Here is a 23,556-nt window from a genome sequence, read left to right as displayed (position 1 = left end):
CCACTCCAGTGTTCTTGCCTGGAGAATCCCAGGGACCGGGGAGCCTGGTGGGCTGCCATCTATGGGGTCGCACAGAGTCGGACATGACTGAAGCAACTCAGCAGCAGCAGCATACATTTAGTCCAATTTTTAGAGTCAGGGAAATTCTGTCAGAAGGTATTTGTTTACTTACACATAAAAGAACTAGTAGTCTTATATGTAGTCTACATATTTCCCTTGTTGCTTTGGCCACTGGGGATCTCAGATCCAAACAGGAGGAAATACATTAGAGTTTGGGTTTAGTATTTCGGTTTTTCTGAGTTTTTCCTCCTGACCCAGATTTTTTTTGGTTGCATAAATTCTATCAGAAAACTATCCTTTATAAAAAAACTTGAAATTTTTTTTAGAAGGAGGCTGTATGGAAATGACAAAGCAAGGACTTTAATACACATTCTTAAACTCCTACTGTGAAAGTTAGACTGGAAGATCTCTCTTCCCCTCATTCCCAAAGCACCCCACTTATAAAATCTCTTGAGCAGTGGCTACTACTGTTCCAAATCCCTGGAGATAGCTAGAAGCTTCTAAAAGAACACATCCAGATAGAGAAAAAAAAAGTTTCCTCAAATCATGGCCTCAACTTTGGTGCCAGATGCACAATTGTGGAGCAGGCGGCCAGTCAGGCTCTCACCTGAGCAGTTAATAAAATATATTGCCCCTTGATGGATTTTTTTTTTCTGCAAGCTAGAATTGATCTGTCGTCTTGGTGATTTGTGAGATGGCAGGGAAACACCAAACACCATCATAACTTGGGCCACGTTGAAAAAAGAAAATAAGAAAGAAAAAGAAAAAAAAATCCACCACCAAGTCTTTCCAGGCGTAGAAAGGACTGGAACTGCTGGGGTCATTTTATTTGATTTATTGGAAATAAAGTGGATCTTATTAACATTTTAATAAAGAGAATCTCTTGCACTGGGCTGCAAGTGGCCGCCTTTCCCCGGTGCAATTCCATTCTTTGGAAAAGTGGCATCAGCTGGCGTTGCCCAGCGTGATTTGTGGGGCTGGGCCCCAACAGTCCAAAAAAGCGAACTGGCTGCCTCCTGCGAGGGGCTCGCGCCAGGCGAGGTGCTCGCCCCGTATCTGCCATGCAAAACGAGGGAGCTTTATGAAGGAATCCGTCTTGTAAAGCCATTGGTCCTGGTCATCAGCCTCTACCCAATGCTTTCGTGATGCTGCCGCTGATCTATTTGGGAAGTTGGCTGGCTGGCGAGGCAGAGCCTCTCCTCAAAGCCTGGCTCCCACGGAAAATATGCTCAGTGCAGCCGCGTGCATGAATGAAAACGCCGCCGGGCGCTTCTAGTCGGGCAAAATGCAGCCGGCAACTCCGCTCGTCCTGTGCGTTCTCCTGTCCCAGGTAGGGAAGAGGGGACTGCTGGGCGCGCCCCGAGCCCCTTTTCTGCATTCCGATTGCCTGGCGCGGGCTGGGCGAGGGGGCTTTCATAGGGTTGGGGGACTCCGGGTGCGGCGGCGAAGACAGCTCGGGGGCTCAAAAGGGAGGTCATTCTCAGCCCCTGAAATCCTAGGGCGGTGGGGGGGCGGTGGTGGTGGGCTGGCGGTCTCCCACTCTGGCTTGCGTGTGTGTGTGTGCGTGTGTGTGTGTGTGTGTGTGTACGTTCAGGAGAGGTGGAGAGAGCTCCGAGTCCTTTTTTTTCGCAAGCAGGGGCGACATTCTCGCCTGCATCAAGTGGGGTAACTTTGATTCGCCTCCTCAGTAGGCTCATGCATTGGCGAGACTCAGTTGGAGGCGACTCCAAGGAGTCATGGTTTCCCCCAACCCAGCGCCGATCGCGGAAGCGCAGCTCTGGTCCGGACTGCGGGCTGCCGGGCTGGAGAGGCCGACCTGGTATCGCCGACTTCCCGGGCCGCCCGGGTCCCCTCGCTCCGCCGGGCGGCGCGCAGGAAGCCGCCTCGGGCCAGCCGAACGCCGCAGCCCGGCTGCCGCTGTCGCTCAAAGGCGCCAGCCGCGCCCGCATCGGGGTCCATTCCCTTCCTGACCTCGGGCCCATAAGGGCCGAGCTCATCCTTTCGCCCGGGCGCAGGCCCCAGCAAAGCCCCCTCTCTCCTGCTCCCGCTTTGTCTAGCCCCCTGGAACTACCGCCCCGAGCCTCGACTGCCGCTTTTGCGGTGTTCGAGGGCGGCGCGGAGCGCGGAGAAAAGTTCAAGCCTTGCCCACCAGGCTGCAGCTGCCTGTTAACCCTCCGAGCGCTGAGGCGCCAGGGAAGGGCAGGCGACCCGGGAGAGGGGGGCGATGGAGACTTGGTCCTCTTGCAACCATCTCCCAGATCTCAGGAAGTTTGTGTGCAGGAAAGGAGGCCAGGCTGGAGGTGCTGGTGGCGGCAGGCTCAGCCCGGCTCTGGGGCCCGTTTTCTGACAGCACGGTGACCCAGTCCCCCTGGCCTTCCTGGCAGCCTACGGGACATGGCATGTGCTGGCAGCCTACAAGTGGGTGGATGAGATGGGGGCAGGGCCAGGCAGAGAGGAGGGAAGGAGACAGGGAGTGCCCTGGGGTGTTGGGAATGGGTGTCGAGTTCCTGGCCAGGACTGCTGGATGCCAGGGCAAGAGGCACTCGCATGTGTGAGGGTGTGAGTGGGGTGGGGGGTAGGGAGGGTGAGGCCGCTGGAGTCCCAGGCAGGGGCTGGCTGGACTGCAGAGATGCAGTGGAGCCTTCTGACGGGAGACCAGGGAGACATCCACTTTAGGAAATGGGTCAGTGTCCCAGGAAGCGGTAACCATGGTGATGACTCTGTGTGGGGCAGGTGAGGTTGGATGATGGTGCCTGGGGACAGAGTAGGGTGCCTGGCTGGTGAGTCCACTCCCAGCTCATGACTTCCTTCTTCCCTGGATCCACAGCCCTCTACAGTCATACTCTTCCCTACTAGGGTTTTGGGCTGATTCTCTTGAGGTCCCTGTAGCTTTAAGTCCTGCCACAAACCCTGTGCCTGTCTGTGAGCCAGTTTTCTACACTTTCTGGACTCTTCGCTATCTCTGAGGAGGCGTGTGTATATGTGTACGTGTGTGTGTGTGTGTGTGCACGTGTGCGTGTATCCTAATTTAGTAGGGTGGTTCGGAGCATGTCTCTGATTCAGACAGATCCCCTCTGCCGTGTGCTGGTGCTACCACCTGGGCAGCTTGCTTAGCCTCTCTGAACTTCCAGATTCTCCGTGGTGGAGTAATTCTGTCACCTTCCTAGGATTGCTAGGCAGATTGGATTGCATTCAACAGGATGCCCTTGGTAATGCGTTTAGCACCAGGCCTAGCACTCTGGGAGCTTTCCGTGTCTGGGAGCCCTTACCACCACCTGACCTAGGACTTTACAGCCCTCTTCTCCGTGGACATGTTTGACCTCAGTTTGGATTCCAGGGTTCTGTCTTCCTCTGAGCAAATCAGACCACATGACAGCACCCAGCAATTCCTGTGCTCTAGGGAATGATGCCTTTTGCAAAGCAACTGGTGTGTCTCTTCTCCCAGGACCTGCCTGGCACAGGTGGCTTTTGAAGGCTGTTGGTTCTCTCAGTTTCTTTAGGATGGAGGAGCAGAGGTTTTACCTCGAATTCAATTGCCTTCCCTGAGATGCTTATTTCTCTCTTACACTGTTATTCATAATCGGAGCAAATGTCCACCTTAGGACAGTAACCGATATCCTGGTAGCAATAGTACCTTGCAGGGAAATCATTGTGGTGCAAATCAGTTAACCAGCAAGAAGTTCAAGTGCAAAGCTCTGTGTGGCATAGTGAAAGGTGGGGAGAGTCTGGGAGGCTTTGAGCCTACAAGCAAAAACAAAACTTTTCCCAGGCAGAGAGAAAACATAAGAAAGGGGAAAAACAATGTCATAAAGCAAATTAGTCACTTGGCCTTAGTGGTGTTCAGGCAAGTATGTGTGTGTTTTTCTACCACCGTTGAAATACACTGGGTCTGGTTTTGGAAGCCATCAATCTCTGTAAGTTTATTGGCTAGGTTGCTGTTTTAGGCATTTTGGAAGAGGGAAGAGGAATTCAAAGCAACAATGGCTGGAAGCTGGCAAAGCAGAGAAGCAGTCACCTCTCTTCTCCCCTGGGGCATTTTGGGAAAGGCAGTCCCAGAAGCAGCCTCTGGAATTTGGCTATGGTAAATAATGAATGCAAAACAAATCAAGAGAGGCGTGAGCTAGAAATTCCACTGCAAAATGTGATTCCTCCACTCCCAGCCCAATTTGGGTGTCACATCTAGCCAAAAGCCCCAACAATGAGTGAGTAATCTCCCAAGAATTAGGACTGTAGGGAGTGATCCAGGTTTGGAGAGCAGTCACTTGGGAAGTGACTAAAACTGTTCCATGGCATTCTGAGATGTTGGTTTAAGATGGGGAGGTTTTTCTTGGAGTCAGAATGTTGATTTTCAGGGTGTTAAATGAGAATCAGTATCTTCTTATGCCCCTGCAACTCATATATTGTATTTTAAGGGCAGAGTTTACTTGCAGAGCCCTTTCATTGGGGAGGAAGGATTGTGAGCATTGCAGAGAGATCGCTTGCTCTGAGATGGGTTCAACATGTGACAGCCTGTAAGATTCCAAAAGCGCTGGGGAAACAGATATAAGTGGTGAAAGGAATTGCAAAGTGGTAGCGTTCATGTGTCTGAACAATTTTTTTTTTTTTTTTTTTTTAGCAAGTCCCCAAAGAGATTTAATAAACTGCAAGGCTGAATATGTGATCTGGAATTTATGTAATGCCACAGTCTACATTAGAAGCCCCAACAGTCATCTTAGCTAATATCTCCCTCTCTGCCTCCCTCCCTTCTCTCCTTTTCTATCTTTAGCTCGTGGGTTTTCCATTAAATAAAATCTTTTTTTTCCCCCCTAGAAATATCCTCTCTGTGTTAACAGCAGAATTGCCCAACAAACCAACTCACCCAGTAACTGCATTATCTAAAAGTACCAGTATTGGGGTATGAATGTTGAGTCTCGGTCTGAAGTTCACTGTTGAGGTAAAAGTACAGCTGGTTTCTTGAGAATATATTTCTTTCCCTCCTTCCATAAGACAGTTGCTTGGGGAGTCTAGTTAATTTCTGTATAGTAGAAGCTAAAGAAGAGGATGAACTAGGGATTCAATTCACATCTGAATGACAACAGCCAACAGTCGTTCATATTTCTGCGTTTGTGTGTGGGCTCATCTCTGTGTGTTTTGATCTTGTTTTAATACCTGTTGAAAAATTTCTCCAGAAGAGGGCTCCATCCACAGCATTACAAAATTCTAAATCTACCTCTCATATTTTGAGGAATTTCAGCGTAAAAGCTCCATCAAAACCAAAAAGTGTTCTCCTTATTTTCAGTTCTTTTCTACAAGCTCCCCCAGTGAGAAGTCCTGTCATTTTGCACAAATTATCTTTCCCTCCTTTTTTCCCTATTGTTGTTATTCTGTTCTATTTTACTCTTCAACTATCTATCCCCTCTGAGTATTAGAGCAGGGAACGTTTTGAAGACCCTGGTAGACAATGCAATGTGAAATGTGAGGAAGTTCTGAAATTTCCTGGCGTTTGACTTTGGTTGAACCTGGTTTTATTCTTTAGGCAACCAGACACACAGCAGGCACAGTTCTGCCTGTGAAAGGAGGTAATCTTCCCCATCAGGTCACTACCCAGAAAAGTGAATCATTAGCCAGGTCCACTCACCCTGCAACACCAGTTGAAAAGCAGAGGGAAATATCGGCCTGTCATCCAATTACAATAATCAGTTGAGCAGAATCAATCAGATGACCACTGGTTTTTGCATTGTTTCTACTTAGCTGTCAGCAAGGTACCCACACGCCTGGGAGACTCTGACCCTCCTGAAGGATGCTGCCAATACAATTCACCACCCCTTGTCGCCTGTGTAGCCTCTGGGGACCTCAGGCCTGGCTCCGCATATCTGCACAGACTGTACAAATGATGACTGGCTGGACTGTAGGAGCCCTGGACCTTCACCAGATATGAAGTAGTGGGTTTATTCTAGGGTTAGGGTGGAAAGTGCTTTCTTTCTCTACTGAGAGAAACAGCTAAGGGCAGGCTAGGGAGAAGAAATGACATTTCAAACTTGCAATGCAGACTGAGCCAAGGCTCATGGAGACGAATGGGTCACCTTTTGGCTTAGCGGGTTGAACCTTCGAGATATCTGCTTGGTGGGACTGAACGCCATTCATCCCAATTCTGTAACTCTTGTTTCCAGGGGGAAGTTGCAGAGTAGAAGCCACAGGCCAAATGTAGCTCATGGATGTATCCTGTTTGGCCCAAATGTTTTGAAAATAGGATATTGTATATTTAAAAAACAACAACATGTTTCCTGCATTTCTTAAAATGTCAGAAGGTCAGGCAGCCCAAGAACTACATTCCCACATGGCCACAGTTCCCTGGAGCTGAGTCACTGCTGTCCCCTTAGGACCTGCCTCTGTACTTGGCCACAGTCCCCGCCACTCCCCACCACCCACCCATCCCACTGTGCTCATCTATTTCACCTCCTTGCTCTGGTAGGCCTTTGCATCAGGAACTTCTGGTTTTGCAAATCTGGGGGCTTGATCAGATTGATGTTGCCTATTTTTCAATGATAAGGCTATTTGAAAAGGAAGGGCCCCTTTTCGATCACTCTGTTTGAACCACCTGGATGTGAACTTTGAAAGAACAAGACCAAGGGGCATTCCTCCCTGAGAACGTTACTACCACCAAAAGTGGTTAGGTGACTAGGGCCACCCAGAGCATCGCAACACCCAGGTCACTGTTTCACGTGGAGTCGTTACCCCCAGAGAAGTGGCACACTGCAGGTCTGAGTCAACCTGGGTGCTGGTGCATCGTTAACAATGTTATGCGTCAGCAGCCAAGGGGCTCTGGGACCCCTGGAGAGAACGTAGGCCCCAGTGCACTGCACAGAGGATCACATCGAGGGCATCCCTGCCCTGGAGGCACAGTGGCTCCCTGGGCGTTGCCATTCCAGCAGCCCTGCTCACCCACAGTAAGCACGTTGTCAGATCCGCACGTTGTCAGATCATCTCGGCACCCTACGGTCCTTAGTCCTGCAGGGGACTCCGGGAGCATGGAGCTAACACTCAGAGCGTTTATAACCTCAGGGTAACGGCTCCGTAGCTCTGTTGTCTAGAGTGCTTTTATACGCGGGGCATTGTCACCTCTAGTGCCAACTGCAGTTTGCGTGGTGTTTTTATAACTGTTTTTAGCAGTTAACACCCACCACAGTCTTCATGCAGTGCTAATGCTACAATTAATGTTCTCTGGCTCCATAAATACTAGACTAATCTGTCCACTCATCCCACACCAGCAGGTGAGCCTCAGATAAGTATTGTTTTCAGTCGTTGCAGACCCCAAAGATCAGGGTAAATATAACTACATACATATACCAAAAAAAAAAAAAAGGGGGGGGGAGGGATTGTTTTCCTTCTGTCAGTTGCCAGCAGAACTCAAATTCCTGAAAATTAGCCTTAGCATTAGGCGCGTTTTAACATGTCACGTCTCATTTCAAAGGACCCCAGCGAGTGTCACCCCGTCTGCTACAGAAGTACAAAGCCCCTGTGTCTCCCAGCGGAGCGGGGCCCGGCTGGGGTGGAGGGAGCAGCTGCCGAGCTGAGCACAGCCCTGCACATGCCTGGGCAGGGCCAGGAAGTGAGCTCAGCCTCTGGGGGAGCCTGGGGACCCCACAAGGAGTGCGGCAGCTTCCACTCCTGCCTAACACGGCCTCCAGGCCAAAGTCTCCTTCCCGGGAGAAAAGCAGGCAGGGACCTGCTTTTCCATGTGCCGGGGGAGATGGTGCCTGTGAATGCCTGAAGCTGGAGCTGCTGAGATAATCGCCCTGTCGATTGATGTAGGGTCTGCGGAGAGTTGCAGGACCCCGTCCTCGGAACCCACGTCTGACTTAGGCCACACAGGCACGGCCTCCAACTGCTGTAGGCTGCCGGGCATCTGGGATCATCTAACTCGGGGGCTGCACACTACCAGCCTCTCGGCTGATTCCTGCCTGCAGCCTGTTTTTATAAATAGTTTCATTGGAAAGTAGCCAAGCCCATTCATTTATATAATTGTCTGTGGCTGGGCTTGTGCTGTAACAACAGAGTTGTTATACCATATGGCCCACAAAGACTAAAATATTTACTATTTGGCCCTTTGCAGAAGAAGTTTGCTGACTCCTGCTCTGGCTCAAAATTACAGCCAGAGAGTCCGCAGGGAAGGAGACATTAAAGGTCTATATGAAGACTCATCCCTCCTAAGCCCCAAGCACTCGAGCAACTTGACCTCAGGGACGTTCACCTGGGGCCAGATGGATTCAGTAAACACCTGTGATATTCAAGCAGGTCCTACTGTGTGCTCAAGGAACACCTGTTAGTAAGGCTGATTCGGTGTCTGCTCTCTTGGGCCTCAGAATCCCAAGATATTCCCTGGCAGGGATCATTAATAAATGATTCAAAACAGAGACAACTGCTAAAGGGAAGGACACACAGTTGTCAGATCCTGCCAGTCTATATGTTTCGCTTGACGGTGCCTCGTCTCTCCCCTCTACTAAAATACAGCATGTGTTGTCATCTGATTGAATCACTGTTGGCTTCCCAGGGCCTAGAACAGAGCCTGGCATATAGTACGGCCTCAGTAAACATGGATGAATGTATGAATACGAGAAAGGCATCAGACTAGGTGAAGAGTCTGGGGGGCTTCCCTGATAGCCTGCTGCTTGGTCCAGAGTCTGGAGGAGCGGCGAGGCTTATGGACACAGGAAAGCCAGGGTGTGGGTGGTGGAGGAACTCCATGCAGGAGACACTACAGCCCAGAGAGTGGCCTGGGGAGCAGCTGGGGGTGCCAGGCCCACCGGGGCCTTGTCAGCCATCTCAAGGATTTAGGTGTTTGTCCTGGAGCAATGGGGAAGTCATTGAAAGCAACGTGGTGGAGGGTCCAGCATGACAAGGCCAGATTTCTATTTTGAAAAAGCAATTTGGCTACAGTGTAGCTGGAGGATGGAACTGGATATGAATCGGAGGAGAAGCCAGTCTAGGCCTGAGATCATGGGAAGAACCCAGGGACTCTGTCACTCTAGACCCAGGGAGTGACAGTGCAGATGGGAGCAGTAGACACAACCTTCTCAGAGCATCCAAGAGACAGTTACGGGAGAATTTGCCAGGGCTTGGCATCTGGGTTTGAGATGGCAGGACAAGGGCTAGGGAGGGGTTAAAGATGCAAGCTTGAGTTCTCACTCCTCCAGTGGGCAGAGAGTTGGAACCATTTGCCCCACACAAGGACCCCAGGTGTTTGACGTCATAAACGGGGTCTGAGGGCCATCTCCATGGAGATGTGAGCCAGGCTGTAGCACTGCTCCTTAGGCGAGGCATCCAGGCCCTGGTGACGCTAATGCCTGCAGACCAGTCCGTGCTTGCAGCAGGGATGGGCACTGCGGGGCCTGGAAGTGCCCTTGCCTAGAGTGACTGATGCGTAGCCTCTATAATTAACCAATCTCTGAGGCTTTTCATGCAAAAGATATTTGAGAGAAACATTGCCAAGCCCTTTAATCGTTTCTTGAACATTCAATCAGCAGCACTAGAAATATTTCCTACATGAAGCAAATAATGATCTACTACGTTCAGCAATCACTTTGCGAATGCTAACAGACCTTCATTTCAGCATAGGATATAGCCTCGGCGATGCTTACATTTCTTGGTGTAGCAGCAGAATCTTTAGCTGGGTGCTGGGCAGTGGTGTCCTGGTAAAAGTATAACAACTGCTGTCTCAAAAAAAAAAAAAAGCAGCACAGGTATGTTATCCTCAGAAGGTGAGCGATGCACAGTCGTCCACGTGCTAAGTTATTTACGGAAGCATTTGGGGAGTTCATAGGTAAACAAGATGGACAAGAAGCCTGTTCTTGTGGGTCTTCTGGTCTTCTGAGGGCCGCCAATAAGAAACAAGAAATAAATAGCTGAAATAATACGAATTTGGTAATTACTACAACCGGAAACAATGGGAGTTAAAATGGCATTGAAGGAGCGAACTACCCTCTCTCCTTTCCCTCCGTCCTTCCTCCTTCCCTCTCTCTTCCTCAAATATTTTCTTCTCTCCCCATAATTTTTCATTTCTGGCAAGTGCCAAGAATCCCGCTAATTTGGGGATCCAGAGACGAGTACTACTACACAGCCCTGGCCCTCAGTAGGGGAAGTTCTGGAGGTGAATCAGGGCCTCTGGTCCCCTGGGACCCAGAGGAGCTGGGGTGTTAGTTTAGGAGCATCAGGGAGATTTCTGAAGCTTTGAGAATCGAATCTGAATTCTGACCCAGCCTTTTTCGTGCTGTGCGACCTCTGATCAATTACCCTTTTTCTCCTCTTCTTCTGTTTCCTCCTGTGTCTAGACAAGAATGGAGAATACCAATACCTGCCTAGCAGGGTGCTGGTGAGCATTAAATAAACGTATGCTCATGGCTTCATCCCATAATTGCTAATGCTGGGAGCTTAGGAACGCTGGTTGCTTTAACACATGGTGCTGCAAGGCACTTTATGGTTTGAAGGTACTGGAGGGCCTTGGTCTTGAGTCTCTAACTTACAGGGGAAAAATACATGTGTAATTAAAACTGTACAGACATTGAAAAATAAAAAATTAAGTTTGCTCCCCAGAGAAGGATTTGCCAGTTCTCATACTGTGGCTCCCCAAGGATCATTCTCCTGGGGATTTTATGCCTCATAAAATCATTTGATCTGGTGGGATCATATCTTCTAGATGTTTCTTCCCAGTAGCTGTTCCCAGGAGGCTTTATCAGGACAGTGTGTATGTGGATATGCTTGTCAACACCATGAGCATATTATTGAAAATAAATAAAAATAACTGTAATAACCTTCTGTATAATTTACTGCTAAGTACTGGTTACATACATTACCTCAAATTCTTATTGCAACCCTTAGGAGCAAGTAGTCTTGTCTTCATTTTATATATGATGAAAAGAAGCTCAGAGTGGTTGGGACATCTGCCTAAGGCTACATAGGCACTAAGAACTGGGACCAGGGTTTGAACCCATGTTTTTCTGATTTCTGTGCATGTCCATTTTCCTCTGTATTTCCCTACTGTTCAAAAACTTGCTCCCTTGTCCCCTCAAATGATGTAAGAATTCTCTTCTTTCATCCTTTTGTTCTCTGACTCTACTGGAGTCAAAACGGCTGCCTGCAGCGACCTCATTTTTGAATTCCCGGTCTCTAAAAGGAGGCCTGGGACCCAGACCTCCTCTCTGGATTACCAGTTACAACCTTCAGAACTGGTTTAGCTCAGGGTTATCGGTATTCTTTATTGCTGAGTCCTTGCTTTTGACCAGGAACAACAACTCACCCACACCTTACGCTTCCCCCGACAAGAACAGCCATCCCAGTGAGGATTGCCACACAGATGCCAGGACCCAGCCTAGGTGTGGCTTCTCTGCAGGCTAATTCCAATATGCGGGTTAATTCTCTGGCAGTTTCCTGCCTGCCCCGAGCCTGAGGCTGGACGGCACCCCTCTCTGGGAGTGCCGAGGGCTTGACTGTCCAGCCAGTGCCTCCTGAGTGCCACTGTCTGCAGCAGTGTTTTCTCAGTCTATAGGCAAATGAGAAATACGCAGCCTGGAGCCATATCCAGACACTCGGATCTATAGAGTTGCCATTGGACTGAATCTAAACTGAAGTTTGTGCCTAGCTCAGTCGCTCAGTCATGTCTGACTCTGCGACCCCATGGACTGTAGCCCACCAGGCTCTTCTATCTATGGGATTTTCCAGGCAAGAATACTGGAGTGGGTTGGCGTTTCCTCCTCCAGGGGATCTTCCTGACCCAGGAATGTATCTCCTACATTGGCAGGCAGATTCTTCATCACTGAGCTACCTGGGAATCCAAACTGAAGTTTAGTTGCATTTTATCAGATGAGTTTTCTTTTTCCTCCTAATTCAGTATAAGGGCCTTTAGTTAGGGTAGCCACTAATTCACTGAGCATCTGTTGAGTACCTGTTATGTGGCTGGCACCGTTTCATGTCCTGGAGATAGAGTAGGGGGCGTTCACAGAGCCCCTGTGCCAGATACACACACTCCCTCTCTGTCCCAGCCCTCACCACCTGCACAATGGTCTTACCTTTCTGCCTCTCAGGATGTTTATATCTGCCCCAGTCTAGACAGTTCACACTTGACTGAGTCATTCATTTAACAATATTTACTGATCAGCAACTGTATCTTAAGCATGGTGCTTGACACTGGGTAAGCAGCAGTGATTAAGAAAGACAAGATTGCCTGCCCTCATGGAGTCTATGTTCTTGTGAGGGAGAAAAAGAATGAAAAACAAATCTAAGTAAATATGATAATTTTGGAAAATGATAGTGCTGTGAAAAAAAAAAAAACAAAAAAACGGGCTAGGCAGTTGTTCTGAGCTCACCCACTACTCTCTCTTGGGATGGAAAGTTCATTATTCTGATGCTATGACCTTTCTACTTTTTCGGGTTAAAACGCCCTATGATTTGTGAAATGAAGTTGGTTAATACACAGAGGGCATTTTTGTCCTTAGTGGTAAGGTGCTGTTGGTAAACCTTTGTCCAGTCTCTATTTTTTGCTTTTCTTGAAATTTTGCTTTTGGGAGTCCAAAACTATGGCAACCAATGATTTAAACCACAGGCAGGTAATCTCTTTCTATAAAGGACTATCGAGTAAATATATGGTCTCTCTTGCAACTACTCAACACTATCAATGCAGCATAAAAGCAGCAACAGGCAATATGTAAACTGATGGTCAGGCCTGTGTTCCAATAAAACTTTATTTACAAAAACGGGCAGAGCTGGGTTTGGCCCTCAGGCTGTAGGTTTTTGACCCCTCATCTAGTCTAAACCATTAGCTATCTCACCAGTTGGTCAAACTGGAACAGAGCAGAGCCCAGAGATAGAGACCAGACCTTTTTCTTTGTTCTCTCGTCTCCATGAGAAATGTAGTACTTCTTTAGGGCCACATATCTCTGTTGATTCTCCTCGACTTAGATCAAGGTAAAGATACTGGGAGTCAACTATGGAAAGCAATTCTTAGACCAGCTCTAAAATACACAGTATTTAAGCTTTTATAGTAATTATCTTGACTCTAATTCTTAAGGCTTTCTTATCACCCAAAGGTATATTGGTGCTAGACCCTGTATCTTGGATCGAGTTGCCCCAAATAGTCATGGAGACACAGGCTTCGATGCAGGGAGCTGATGTGAGAGATAATTCCAGTTCATGGAAGTCAGAACTGTGAAGCAAGAAAGAAGGGAAGCCAATTTAAAAACGCGTATCTTTGAGCTGGTTGTTGTCCTGGGCAACTGAGGCTCACTGCTGCTGGGGGCCCTTGGAAGAGTGGTGTAAAACTCACTTTAGAGTGGTCCCTCTGCAGGATAGGAGGCTGGGCACCTATGTCTGTGCTTCATCGGTCAGGGGTGGCCCCTGGTGCCAAAACTCCTGTCTTCCCTGCTGAGCCTTTGTGACCCTGGGGGCAACCATGATTTTGGAAAAATTCTTGAGCAGAAAAATGAAGAGGCATGGCAAGTGCTTGGATGGGCAGTGTATGCCCTGGGTAGAACATGAGTTCATAAGGGATTCCAGTTGCCACCATTGGTGTGAGCTACAGAAAACTTCCTCGGTAGAGGTAATGATAAAGGAAACAGTTGTGGTGGTTGTTTTGATCAACCCTCCAAATTCAGTTTAGCACCCACCTGCAAATATGCTCTTTCCCACTAGATGGTACCAGTATGCCAAAGCCCTGGAATGCTCCCTTAGGACTTCGTTTTTGGTGTGTAATATTTTCCCATTACTTTTGAATAATTAAGGAATAGGCGAGTTGAGATTGGAGGAACAGACTATGGGTGTTTGGGCGACAGAAGATGGAAGAAAATTCTAGGTTTTCTAAATTATTACCCTCCTTCATTCATTCACCAGCAGATCTTACTGACTCTTCAAAGCACTCAGATGTCTTCTGGGCACTGGGAATACGGACGTGAACAGTGTGCACACAGTCCCTGCCCCAGTGAGCTTCCATACTAGTTGGGGGAGAGACAGAAAGAGAGGAACAGGCAGACACATGGTGTCTGCCAGGCGGTGATGAGCGCTCTGGAGAATGACAAGGCTGGCAAAGGGTGGGGCAGGAGAAAGCACTGCCCTTCTCGTGTCTGCCTGTCCTGTCTGCTGGTAGGTGAGAGATCATTTCCACCTGGTTCCTAAACCCAGTTCTGCCACTCACCAACCCCTTACGAGTATGTTTATGTGGTTTATTTTCACAATGATTCTGTGGACTTGTGGAGGGCAGAAGCGGTGCTTTGCAAATTGGCATTGACCAGCTGGAACCTACTGCAGCCTAACACCCGACTCCGCCTGGTACTTGTTGGCTGATTTCGTTTATCTGGAATCACTGTGAATTATTGTTGTCGGCACACAATAGAGTCACATTTTACCCAAGGGTTAGATTACACAGTCAAGGTTTAAGGCAAACACAGAGTCTTCATTAACCTTGAGATCTCTTAAGTTGCCCATTAAATTGCAATGTATTTGGTTTTGTGTATGCAACCCTTACTGTAATCAATATGTAACAACATATAAATGCATGCAGGGATGTATAGTGAGTAATAAAGGATATATGCACGATATAATTTTACAGAATTTAATTGCAGTATTTAAATTGTTCTTTTTCCTTCTCTTTTCGGTGAAAGACCTGGATCTCTGGGAGTTAAATATGCATGTCATAAGACTTTGCGTTCATTTAAACTGGTTTCCCCATCATATAGTCCCCACCAGGCTGTGCACTGGGGGAGGGCAAGAGCTCCGTCTTTTGTGCTCTGTTCATCTTTGGACGCCCACCACCAGTCACACGCTGTGGGGCAGAGGAACAGCAGACTAGTAATATTCGTAGTCATGGCAGTAATGGAGGTTGACATCTCAATAGTGCTTAATGCGAGCTGAGCCCTGTTGTGAGTACTTTAGATGTATTGGTTAGCACAGTCAATCCTCCAGTGACTCTGTGGTATATCTAGTATGATTTTAATTCCATTCTACAGATGGAGAAATTCCAGGGGAACTTGATAAAGGTCACACAGCTTTTTAGCTCTGAGGCTGAGATTCAGACTTGGGCAGTCCTCGACACAAAATGCTACGTGTTGTATGACTCTATGAAATGGAAAGAGCTGCCCAGAATATGCAAATCCATATAAACTGAAAGTAGGTGAGCGGTTGTCTAGGGTCCGGGGGAGGATCCTAATGCCATTATGGGACAGTGCCTGGCGGGACACCCTGTAGGTTAAGAGCTCAGGCCTCGGGGGAAAGTGGAATTACAGTTTGAATCCCAGCTCTGCCCCTGCAGGGCCGTGTGGCCATGGACAAGGTTGCTTAACCCTTCTGTGCTTCAGCTGCCAGGTCTTTGAAATGAAGGCCATGATATCTATCTGTTATGACTGGGATGAGGATTCAAGACAACACTGTAAAATCCTGGTCTAGCAAACCATGAGACCTTGGAAAATGGAAGTTGGTTCTTTGAAGAGGTTAATGGACAGGTGTTAGCATGGATATTAACCATTTGCCTGTAAGTGTCACAGTCTCAGCCCGAGTTCTTCCAGAAGCAGGTTCCGAGAGGAGAATTTGAACGCAGTTAATTTCATGTGGGAGACGAGCCAGGGAAAGCCATAGCATGGTGGGGAAGCAAAGCCAGGAAGGGAGGCAGTTACTTGAAGCGCCTGTTGCTCAGACAGCTGCTCCTGCGGGTACACAGGGCCTTTGGGAGCTATCCCACCGGAGGGGTACGGGGGCCCCAGTTTCTGTGCCGCAAGTCTAGGTGGGCATTGTTCTGGAAGTGCCCCAGGTGGCATCAAGTTTGAGCACTAGTGGGCTGCCGGCTCCGCTAGTACACTCTTGTTCCAGAGAAAGCCCTGGGGAAAGAGCTAGGTTCTTGCAGTGGAAGTTGGGTCCATTAGTGAACAGCCAGAAGGGATGTGGCCTCGTCAGTGGGATGACGTCAGCACGTGCTGCCAGCAGTGTCACAAGGCACAGAAACAGTAAAGGCCAGTAATCTGCGTCTGAGTCAGTAATCCACATCTGAGACGTTAAGGAGGTTAAAGAGCCACATACCACAGAAAGAGATGTGCAGAAGTACTTCTCAGCAAATATGTGTCAGCACAAATTGGAAATAATGACAATTGCCAGCATTCATTGAGTATTTGCCATGTGCCTGGCTCTCCTAAGTGCTTGACAAATAAACCAAATTTCTAGCAGATGGAAACTGGTTAAGTGACTCAATGGAATATTACACAGGCATTAAAGGGGAAAGTTATGAAGACAGCAATGACGTGAAAAAAATCACATAAGCGAGAAATGAATACTGAATAGAATGTGTGTGGAGTAGGAATCTTACTACGCAAAAAGTCTCTGTATATTGGAAAAGAGGTGTGGAGTCTGAAAGGATATTTTTCAAAATGCTGACTGTAGCTTTGTTCATGTGATGGGTTTCTGAGTGATTCCCCCCACCTTCAGCTTATAAATCTTTATTGATGTGTGTATATTACATTTATAATGAAAAACATAATAACCTTGAAAAGTGAAAGAAGGAAAAAATGGAATAAATAGATACCAGAGAATCAGTGGAGATTTTAAAGATGGGAGAAACATAGTAAAAAATAATATTTCAGAAAAATTAATGTGGGGGCGATGTGAAAGATGGATTGGGTCCAGAAAAACCCAAGGCGAGTCCAGCTTGTGAGCTAATGAAGGTCAAAAGAAGTGTGGAAGAGAAAGGACCAGATTTAGAGGCTTGCTGGTGAATGGACTGGTGGGGAAGAAAGAGAAAGCATGCCAGAAATGATCTCAGGACTTAAAGGCTGATTGGGAGAAAGTTAGCAATGAGACAATTAATATGTGTTGAGTACCTCTTTGAGCCAGGTTTCCTTATATCTGCTGTCTTATTTAAACCTAACAACAATCCTGTATACTATGTTTTTAATATTTCTGTTTTATAGGTGAGGTAATAGATGGTGAGAAAACTAAATGACTTGTCCAAGTTTACAGAGAATCTGAGCTCAGATAATTGTTAAATGAACTGGACAGATGGACAGATAGATGAATGGATGATGGAGGAATGATTGGTAACCATGAGAGGGGGAAGAAACACAGACTATTACAATGTCAAAGTAGGAAAGAGGGAATTTCAAGGAGGAACTTGCAGTCCTCTTAGAAGGTAAAGAGAGAAGGGCTGGGGAAAGTACTAGATTCTGCAGGAAGAAGGAATGGCCACTGGTTTTCCTTGAGAAGGCCACTGCAGTCACGAAACAGCTTAGCTGCATTGGTCGGCGGGGGCGGGACACTGTAGGGGGGGAACCTGTGAAATGACTGGTCAGACCATGTACAAACAAAGACAGGCACAAGTCTAAGGAACAGATGAAACGTTAGAAAGGAGGAGGGATGTCAGAGAGCAAAGGGAAGGAGCGGGAAGTGAAGGAGAAATAGAAAAAGGAAAAGCACTTACTGGTTAAGAAGGAGGGCACCAGGCTGCCCGGGCCTGACTCTCTGCTCCCACTGCCTTTTTACCCTGAGCAAATCCTATTCAGAACTCTTTGTCCCCGTTTCTTCATTTGTTAAATGGGGGAGAATAGTGATAGCTCCATCCCAGAGGCTTCTTAGGGGCTTCCCGGGTGGCGGTGGTGGTGAAGAATCTGCCTGCCAGTGCAGGTAGACACAGAGATGAGGGTTTGATTCCTTGGTTTGGTAAGATCCCTTAGAGAAGGGGATGGCAACCCGCTCCAGTATTCTTGCCTAGAAAATTCAACACAACGCCTGGTACACTGTATATTCAAACTGGGCAGAGATCATGGTGTTTCTGTTTTTTTCTGGCCCCAACTCATGGCATGTGGGATCTTAGTTCTCCGACAAGGGATTGAACCTGTGCTCTCTGCAGTTGATGTGCGGAGTCTTAATCATTGGGCCACTAGGGAAGTTCAGGGATCTTGTGTCTTAATCATCACAATAAATGCTATTACTTGGGAAACAGTCCCAAGCTATAGATCAAGAAACTGAAGCTCACTGAATGTGCCTTAAGAACATACGCCTGGAGGCCTAACAGCACGCTGCTGGGGACAGCAAGTGGTCAGCTCTCCCATCCTTCAGGAGAAAACAGATTTTGTGTAACACCCTATGCATAGCTTTATTAGATGGAGATTAACCATCTGCAATTTGCAGGAAATGAGATGCATTAGGTTTCACTTTTTTTTTTTTCTTTTTGACCAAAGAGTTAATAAACAGAGGCTGCTCATTAAAGCAAAGTTCGGAGGAGTTTGGAAGGCACTGCAGAATAGCTGAGGGAGCCAAGTAATGAAGCACTTGGAAGATTCAGAGGGGGTAGATGAAGATCCATCAGACCCCAGCAAGCATTGTGAACTCAGTGCCCTTTCTCCATTCTGGAAAGTTTTATGCTCTTATAATTGATGCTTGGAGAAGTCTGCGCTCTGCCGACTCGGCATGAGGAATCCTAAAAGCCTTATTAACCCAGCCACTTAGCCTTCCTGAGTATAACCCCTACCCTGGCTATTTCGGTTCAGGATTATCTGAGCCCCCAAATGTTCCGCCGGTGGGATGAAGTTCAACTCAGTGCCGCTCTCTGGTCCCTGTCCTTCCAAATCTCCCTGCCTCTCTAGGGCTGGCTGCTGGCAAGCCTGCTCGCTCCTGCCCTTGGCGATCCGGGAACTTGCCAAGGAAGCATTCCCTCCGAGGCTGAGCCGCCAGAGAAATTGCACACCCGGGATTGATTTTGCATGGTGTAGAAATCAGTCTGCACACCAGGCAATGGAGGCACTGTCCCAGGCTCCAGCCTGCAGGAGAACCAGTTCAGGCTGGTTGGAGGCCCAGGGGTGCAGGGTGGCAAGCAGCTTACGTCCGAAAGTTAAAAAAGTAAACAGATCAACAGGTGAAATTGAGGGGTGTGTTTTGCCAGGCTGGAATGAGCTTTCTCTCTGTGTTAAGGGGACTTATCTGGTGCTGCAGGTCTCTACCTGGTGCATGGTTTTTTTTGGGGGGTGGGGGCGGAGTCAGAGAGAGTACCCCTCATTAGACACATCCCCTGCTGGCAGGTGGGGCCCCAGGGAGATGTGGTTAGCTTGATGCAGTCTCTCCAAGGGCAGAACTTAAATTTGCTTCTGTGGTGAGGCTAAGAACCATCATCATCATCTGTGCTCTAACAATTATTATTTAATTAAATGACACCCTAGTGATTACTTCAGTTAAAAACTAACATTTATGGAACATCATCTCTGTGTCAGGCACTCCAGCTAAGTATTTACATACGGAATGTCTGGTTCAAGTCTCCGAATGACGGAGTTACTGATTCCTCCCACCTTGTAGATGAGGAGTTCACCATCTGTGGGGCTTACTCACACAGTGTCTTCCTTCATCTCTGCTCCACCCTCAGGAGCCTGCAGGTGAGGTCTACCATAAGGGGCCTGAGCCCCAGAGACCTTTCTTCTTCAGCAACTGATTGGCAGAATCAGGACTCGAATCTGGTTCTCCTGACTCTTTATTGTTGCAGCTGTGTTGGGAGGGAGAGGTGGTGTTTGTTCCCTAAATTCCTTTTCTCAAGCCCAGAGAAAAGAGTTTGCTGTGCATTGTTTCAGTTCTCAATCAGGAGGGGATGGCTTTCCCACTTTATAGATGAGAAGACAGGCTCAGAGAGGGGAAACCTTTGGAAGAAAGCCATTCTGGAGCCATGGGGAGGAGAGCTGGGCCCGGTAGCTTCCCGTTCTTCCCACCCTGCGGGTTTGCCCTGCTGTCCGCAGCCTCTCCTTGCAGTGCCTCCGACAGCAGAAACCACAGCAGGTGATTCCCCAGCAGGTTCAGCGGCAGAGAGATTCTGGCCTTGGACCTTTGGACTTAGGATGGGTCAATGGTGTTGACAATTGAATAGGCTGCTGTCAATGTGATCCTGGGCTGGAGGGAGATCGGACATGACTGAGACTTTTGGCAGGACCAGCTCTGTCCAATCAGAACAAATTTGGGGGACATGACTGAGCGACTGAACTGAACTTTCATCTTTCTGGAGGCTGTAAGTTCCGATTTGCACTTTGAAAGCAACAGCTTGCGAGGCCAACCTTTTGTTGCTGCCTTCCTCTGCTGTCATCAAAGCACAATTCTCAGGACTTGCTAACATTACAGCATTTTCTACGGAGACCATTGTCCCGAACCAGCCTCAGGTTCTGGGGAGGCGGGGGTACCTTGTAGAGTTGGATCTCCATTTCCCTGGGGTCTTGTGCTTTGGAAAAGCATTATTTGTTTGCCATTCCTGACTGTCACTGGTGACACCTCCAGGCTCTGAAAGGTTACAGGAAAATAACAGGCTTCTGGCAGTTTCCAGCAGATTTCCTTTCTCACCTGGGCCAGGACTGTGCCTGTGCTGCTCACTCGTGACAGGATGAGGAGAGCTTGGTTAAATAAGCATCGGCTGCTCTTTATTCAGCTACCTTTCTGATTAATGGCATCAGAAAGCCATTCATCTGGTGCGAAGATAGACAGGTGGTTGCCGTCACTACACTGTGGGCTTTTGAAGCTTGCTCTGTGATGTGATTACAGAACATACTTAGCTTGTGCTCCAGGGGGTAAGGTTGACCTTTGATCCTACTCCTCATTTAAAAATCACAGATCTTGGAAAATGAACCAATCTAGGAAGATGCTGGAAGCTGCCGAGGTTGACTGTCAAACCAATTTAACTAGCCTGCTCTTCCTAGAATTCTGGTTTTTCTGATTAAAACAGATGACCTTTAAGCCTTTTTTTTTTCTCTGACAATCTCTAGAGGACATCTGGTCTTTCGTGAGTTTCGATGGGAACCCAGAATTGTGCCACTGCTGTGGCTTCCAAATAAGGAGTGTGCACAAAGCATCGATCGGAAGAAATCTGAGACTATTATCCAAACTGACAGTGCGTGTTCTTTACCTTTCTCTCTCATGCATTCATTTAATTCATTCACTCATTCCTTTGGTCAGCATTTATAGAGAACTTATCATATGCCAGTTCTGTGATAGGAACAGTAATAAGGAGGTAACAGAATTATAGTCCCTAACCGCAGGATCTTATGATTCACAAGTTGAAACAGACTAAACAGTCAACATTGTCAAGATAGGATGAGAGGACTTGGGACCATTTATCCACCTGGAAAACCATTCAGTTTTGCTAAGTATCACCAGACAGTTTTCCAACGTGGTTGTAAAGAAGGCAGGAGGGGGTTTCTGAGAACCTGATGGTATTTTATTTTTTGACCCCAGTTGCATGACGCCTTGTGGAAAATACTGAACTTACATACTGAGGCTTTGCACACTCCCTGTGCAAAGTAGTACCATGCATGTGTGTGCACGCTCAGTCGCTGAGTCGAGTCTTACTCTTTGCAACCCCATGGACTGTAGCCTGCCAGGCTCCCCTGTCCACGGGATTCTTCAGGCAGGATTACTGAAGTGGGTTGCCATTTCCTCCTCCAGGGGATCTTCCTGACCCAGGGATTGAACCCATGTCTCCTGAATTGCAGGCAGATTCTTTATCACTGAGCCACCCAGGAAGCCCCAAGTAGTACCATGGTAGAATTTAAGTTAAAAAAAAATAAAGAAATAAATGATTATCAGCTTCAGGCCCTTTGGGAGCACAGAGCAGTGGCTGTCCTTTACCTGGGGGAGGATAGTGAGGAGATTGAAGAAGGCTCTCTAGGGTAGATGACGGATATTCAAACTGGGCCAGGAGGAATCAGCAAGAAATAGGTAGTCAGAAAACGAGGTGGGATGTGCTTGCCCAAAGCCCTCAGTCAGAAGGAAGGCATGGAGGGGAGGCAGCTGGCAGTCAGGGCTTGGGAGGGCTGCGAGTTGCTTGATGTAAGGCTGGAGCCCAGTGAGCGGGGCTGTAGTAAGTGAGGTCAGCAGGGGGAGATTCCAGACTGTTTCACAGATGCAGTGTCCCCAAAACAGCAGGAGCCGTGAGAGATTTGTAAGCAGCAGAGTGACAATGTCAAGCACTGCCTCTCTAACACTCAGCATGCTTGTTCCTGCATGGGGTTGTGAATGGGAGATGTTTAGGTGTCTTTTGCAATAGTCCCAAAGAAGAAGGCTGAAGGCCCCATTTAAGGCACCGAGAGAGGAGAGGAGCAGACAGATCAAAGATCGGGAGGTATCATACAATCCTCCTGAAACTTGTTGGTCAACTGCAAGGTGGTGGGGGGTAGTTGTTAGGGGAAGAGATGGGAAGAAATCAAGTTTCTCTTCCAACCCAGCCTCTGGTGAGAACCCCTCAGAGAGAAACACTTGGGCCTTAGCGGCGGTTTCTCTTATTACATAAAATCACAAAGATCCTCTTTAGCCATTCCAGAAACATCTGCGTATGCCCATGATATGTCAAGGCAGTCGGGGAGGTTCTGAGGATATGATAGAAGGGACCAACTCTTGCCCTCCAGGAGCCACCTGTATAGTGTGGGGAGGCTGCAGGTCCTATTCTCTCTGCCTCAAACTTTAGAAGGTGTGTTTGAGTTTACATGGCGGTGTCAGTGTCTTCTTTGATTCAAGGTCAGTTTCCCAGCCCTGCAGTGGCACTGATATCGCATCCCCAAATCCCTGGCAGAAGGGATCATTCCTAGAAGCAGCTGTGAGCCAAGCATATAACATTGCATAAATGTTTGAAAACTTCTCCTACTTCTTAGAATGCAATTCTGACAGTGCTGAAGGCTGCCAATTAAATGAAGATTTAGATAAAGGCTGTGTGGGAGAGGGAACACAATATTCTTAAACCTAATAATTGTTTCCTTCTGTCTTTTTGAAGCTCTCAAGTAATCCTGATTGACTGGCTCTCTGCTTTGGGCATTCCCATTTACTGGACAATTTAATAACATTTAAAATGTTTGACAACCTTTATTTGGGGGCAAACATCCCCAGGGGAGCAGGCTGTGGGTAAGGATGTGAATGCTGTACAGTTGAAAAGAGGAACCAGGATTTAAATAGTTTTTTCTTTTTTTTTTCGTATGCAGAACATGTCCCCTGCATGCTGGATGGCAGGGGGCACAGAGAGGGTCAGAACAGGCTCTAAGATTATAACATGAACCATGGGGAACATGTAAGGGCTGCCATGTGCTAAGGGCTCTCCTTGTAGTACCGCATCTGTTCTGACAGCACTGCGTGGGCCCTAAGAGTGTGCCCTTTGCACAGGTGAAGTAGCTAAGGCCATGACTATGCAGCTAATACGCCTTGGGGCTGCTGGTTTTCCACCTGGTGCTCCTTCTCTTGGCTCTGGAGTACATGATGTGCTGCAGGAAGTGGAGAAAGAATTCAGAAGGAAGTGCAAGACAATTTTCCTCTCTTTCCCACTGTCTGTGGGGATTCATCTGTTCACATATTCATTCACTCATTCATTGACCACATTTGTTGATTGCCCGGCCTGTGCCAGGTATGGTTCTAAGTACCAAAAAAGCAGCAGTGGACATAACCAAGTCCCCGCCTCTACAGGGCTTTGGTTTTAGTGGGAGAAGCAAACCAAAGAAAGTCCATTAGTCATAAGTGCTCTGCAAAACCAAGGCACTGTCAGGGATA

The 23,556-nt window shown here is 47.8% G+C and overlaps 1 protein-coding gene across 1 annotated transcript in view; it reads left to right on the top strand.

The window, feature by feature from the left end:
* The first annotated feature begins 1,203 nt into the window (after window positions 1–1,203).
* The window catches only part of CDH13 (cadherin 13), a 1,011,871-nt gene continuing 989,518 nt past the window's right edge, over window positions 1,204–23,556 (top strand). Inside the window, exon 1 of the mRNA XM_070388650.1 lies at window positions 1,204–1,390. Coding sequence (XP_070244751.1) covers window positions 1,346–1,390 — 45 coding nt within the window. The 5' untranslated portion in view covers window positions 1,204–1,345. The remainder of the gene's footprint in view (window positions 1,391–23,556) is intronic.

The sequence above is a fragment of the Bos mutus genome, chromosome 18 (genome assembly GCF_027580195.1).
Source record: "Bos mutus isolate GX-2022 chromosome 18, NWIPB_WYAK_1.1, whole genome shotgun sequence".
Classification (NCBI taxonomy): Eukaryota; Metazoa; Chordata; class Mammalia; order Artiodactyla; family Bovidae; genus Bos; species Bos mutus.
This window is presented reverse-complemented; position numbering and strand designations above follow the sequence as displayed.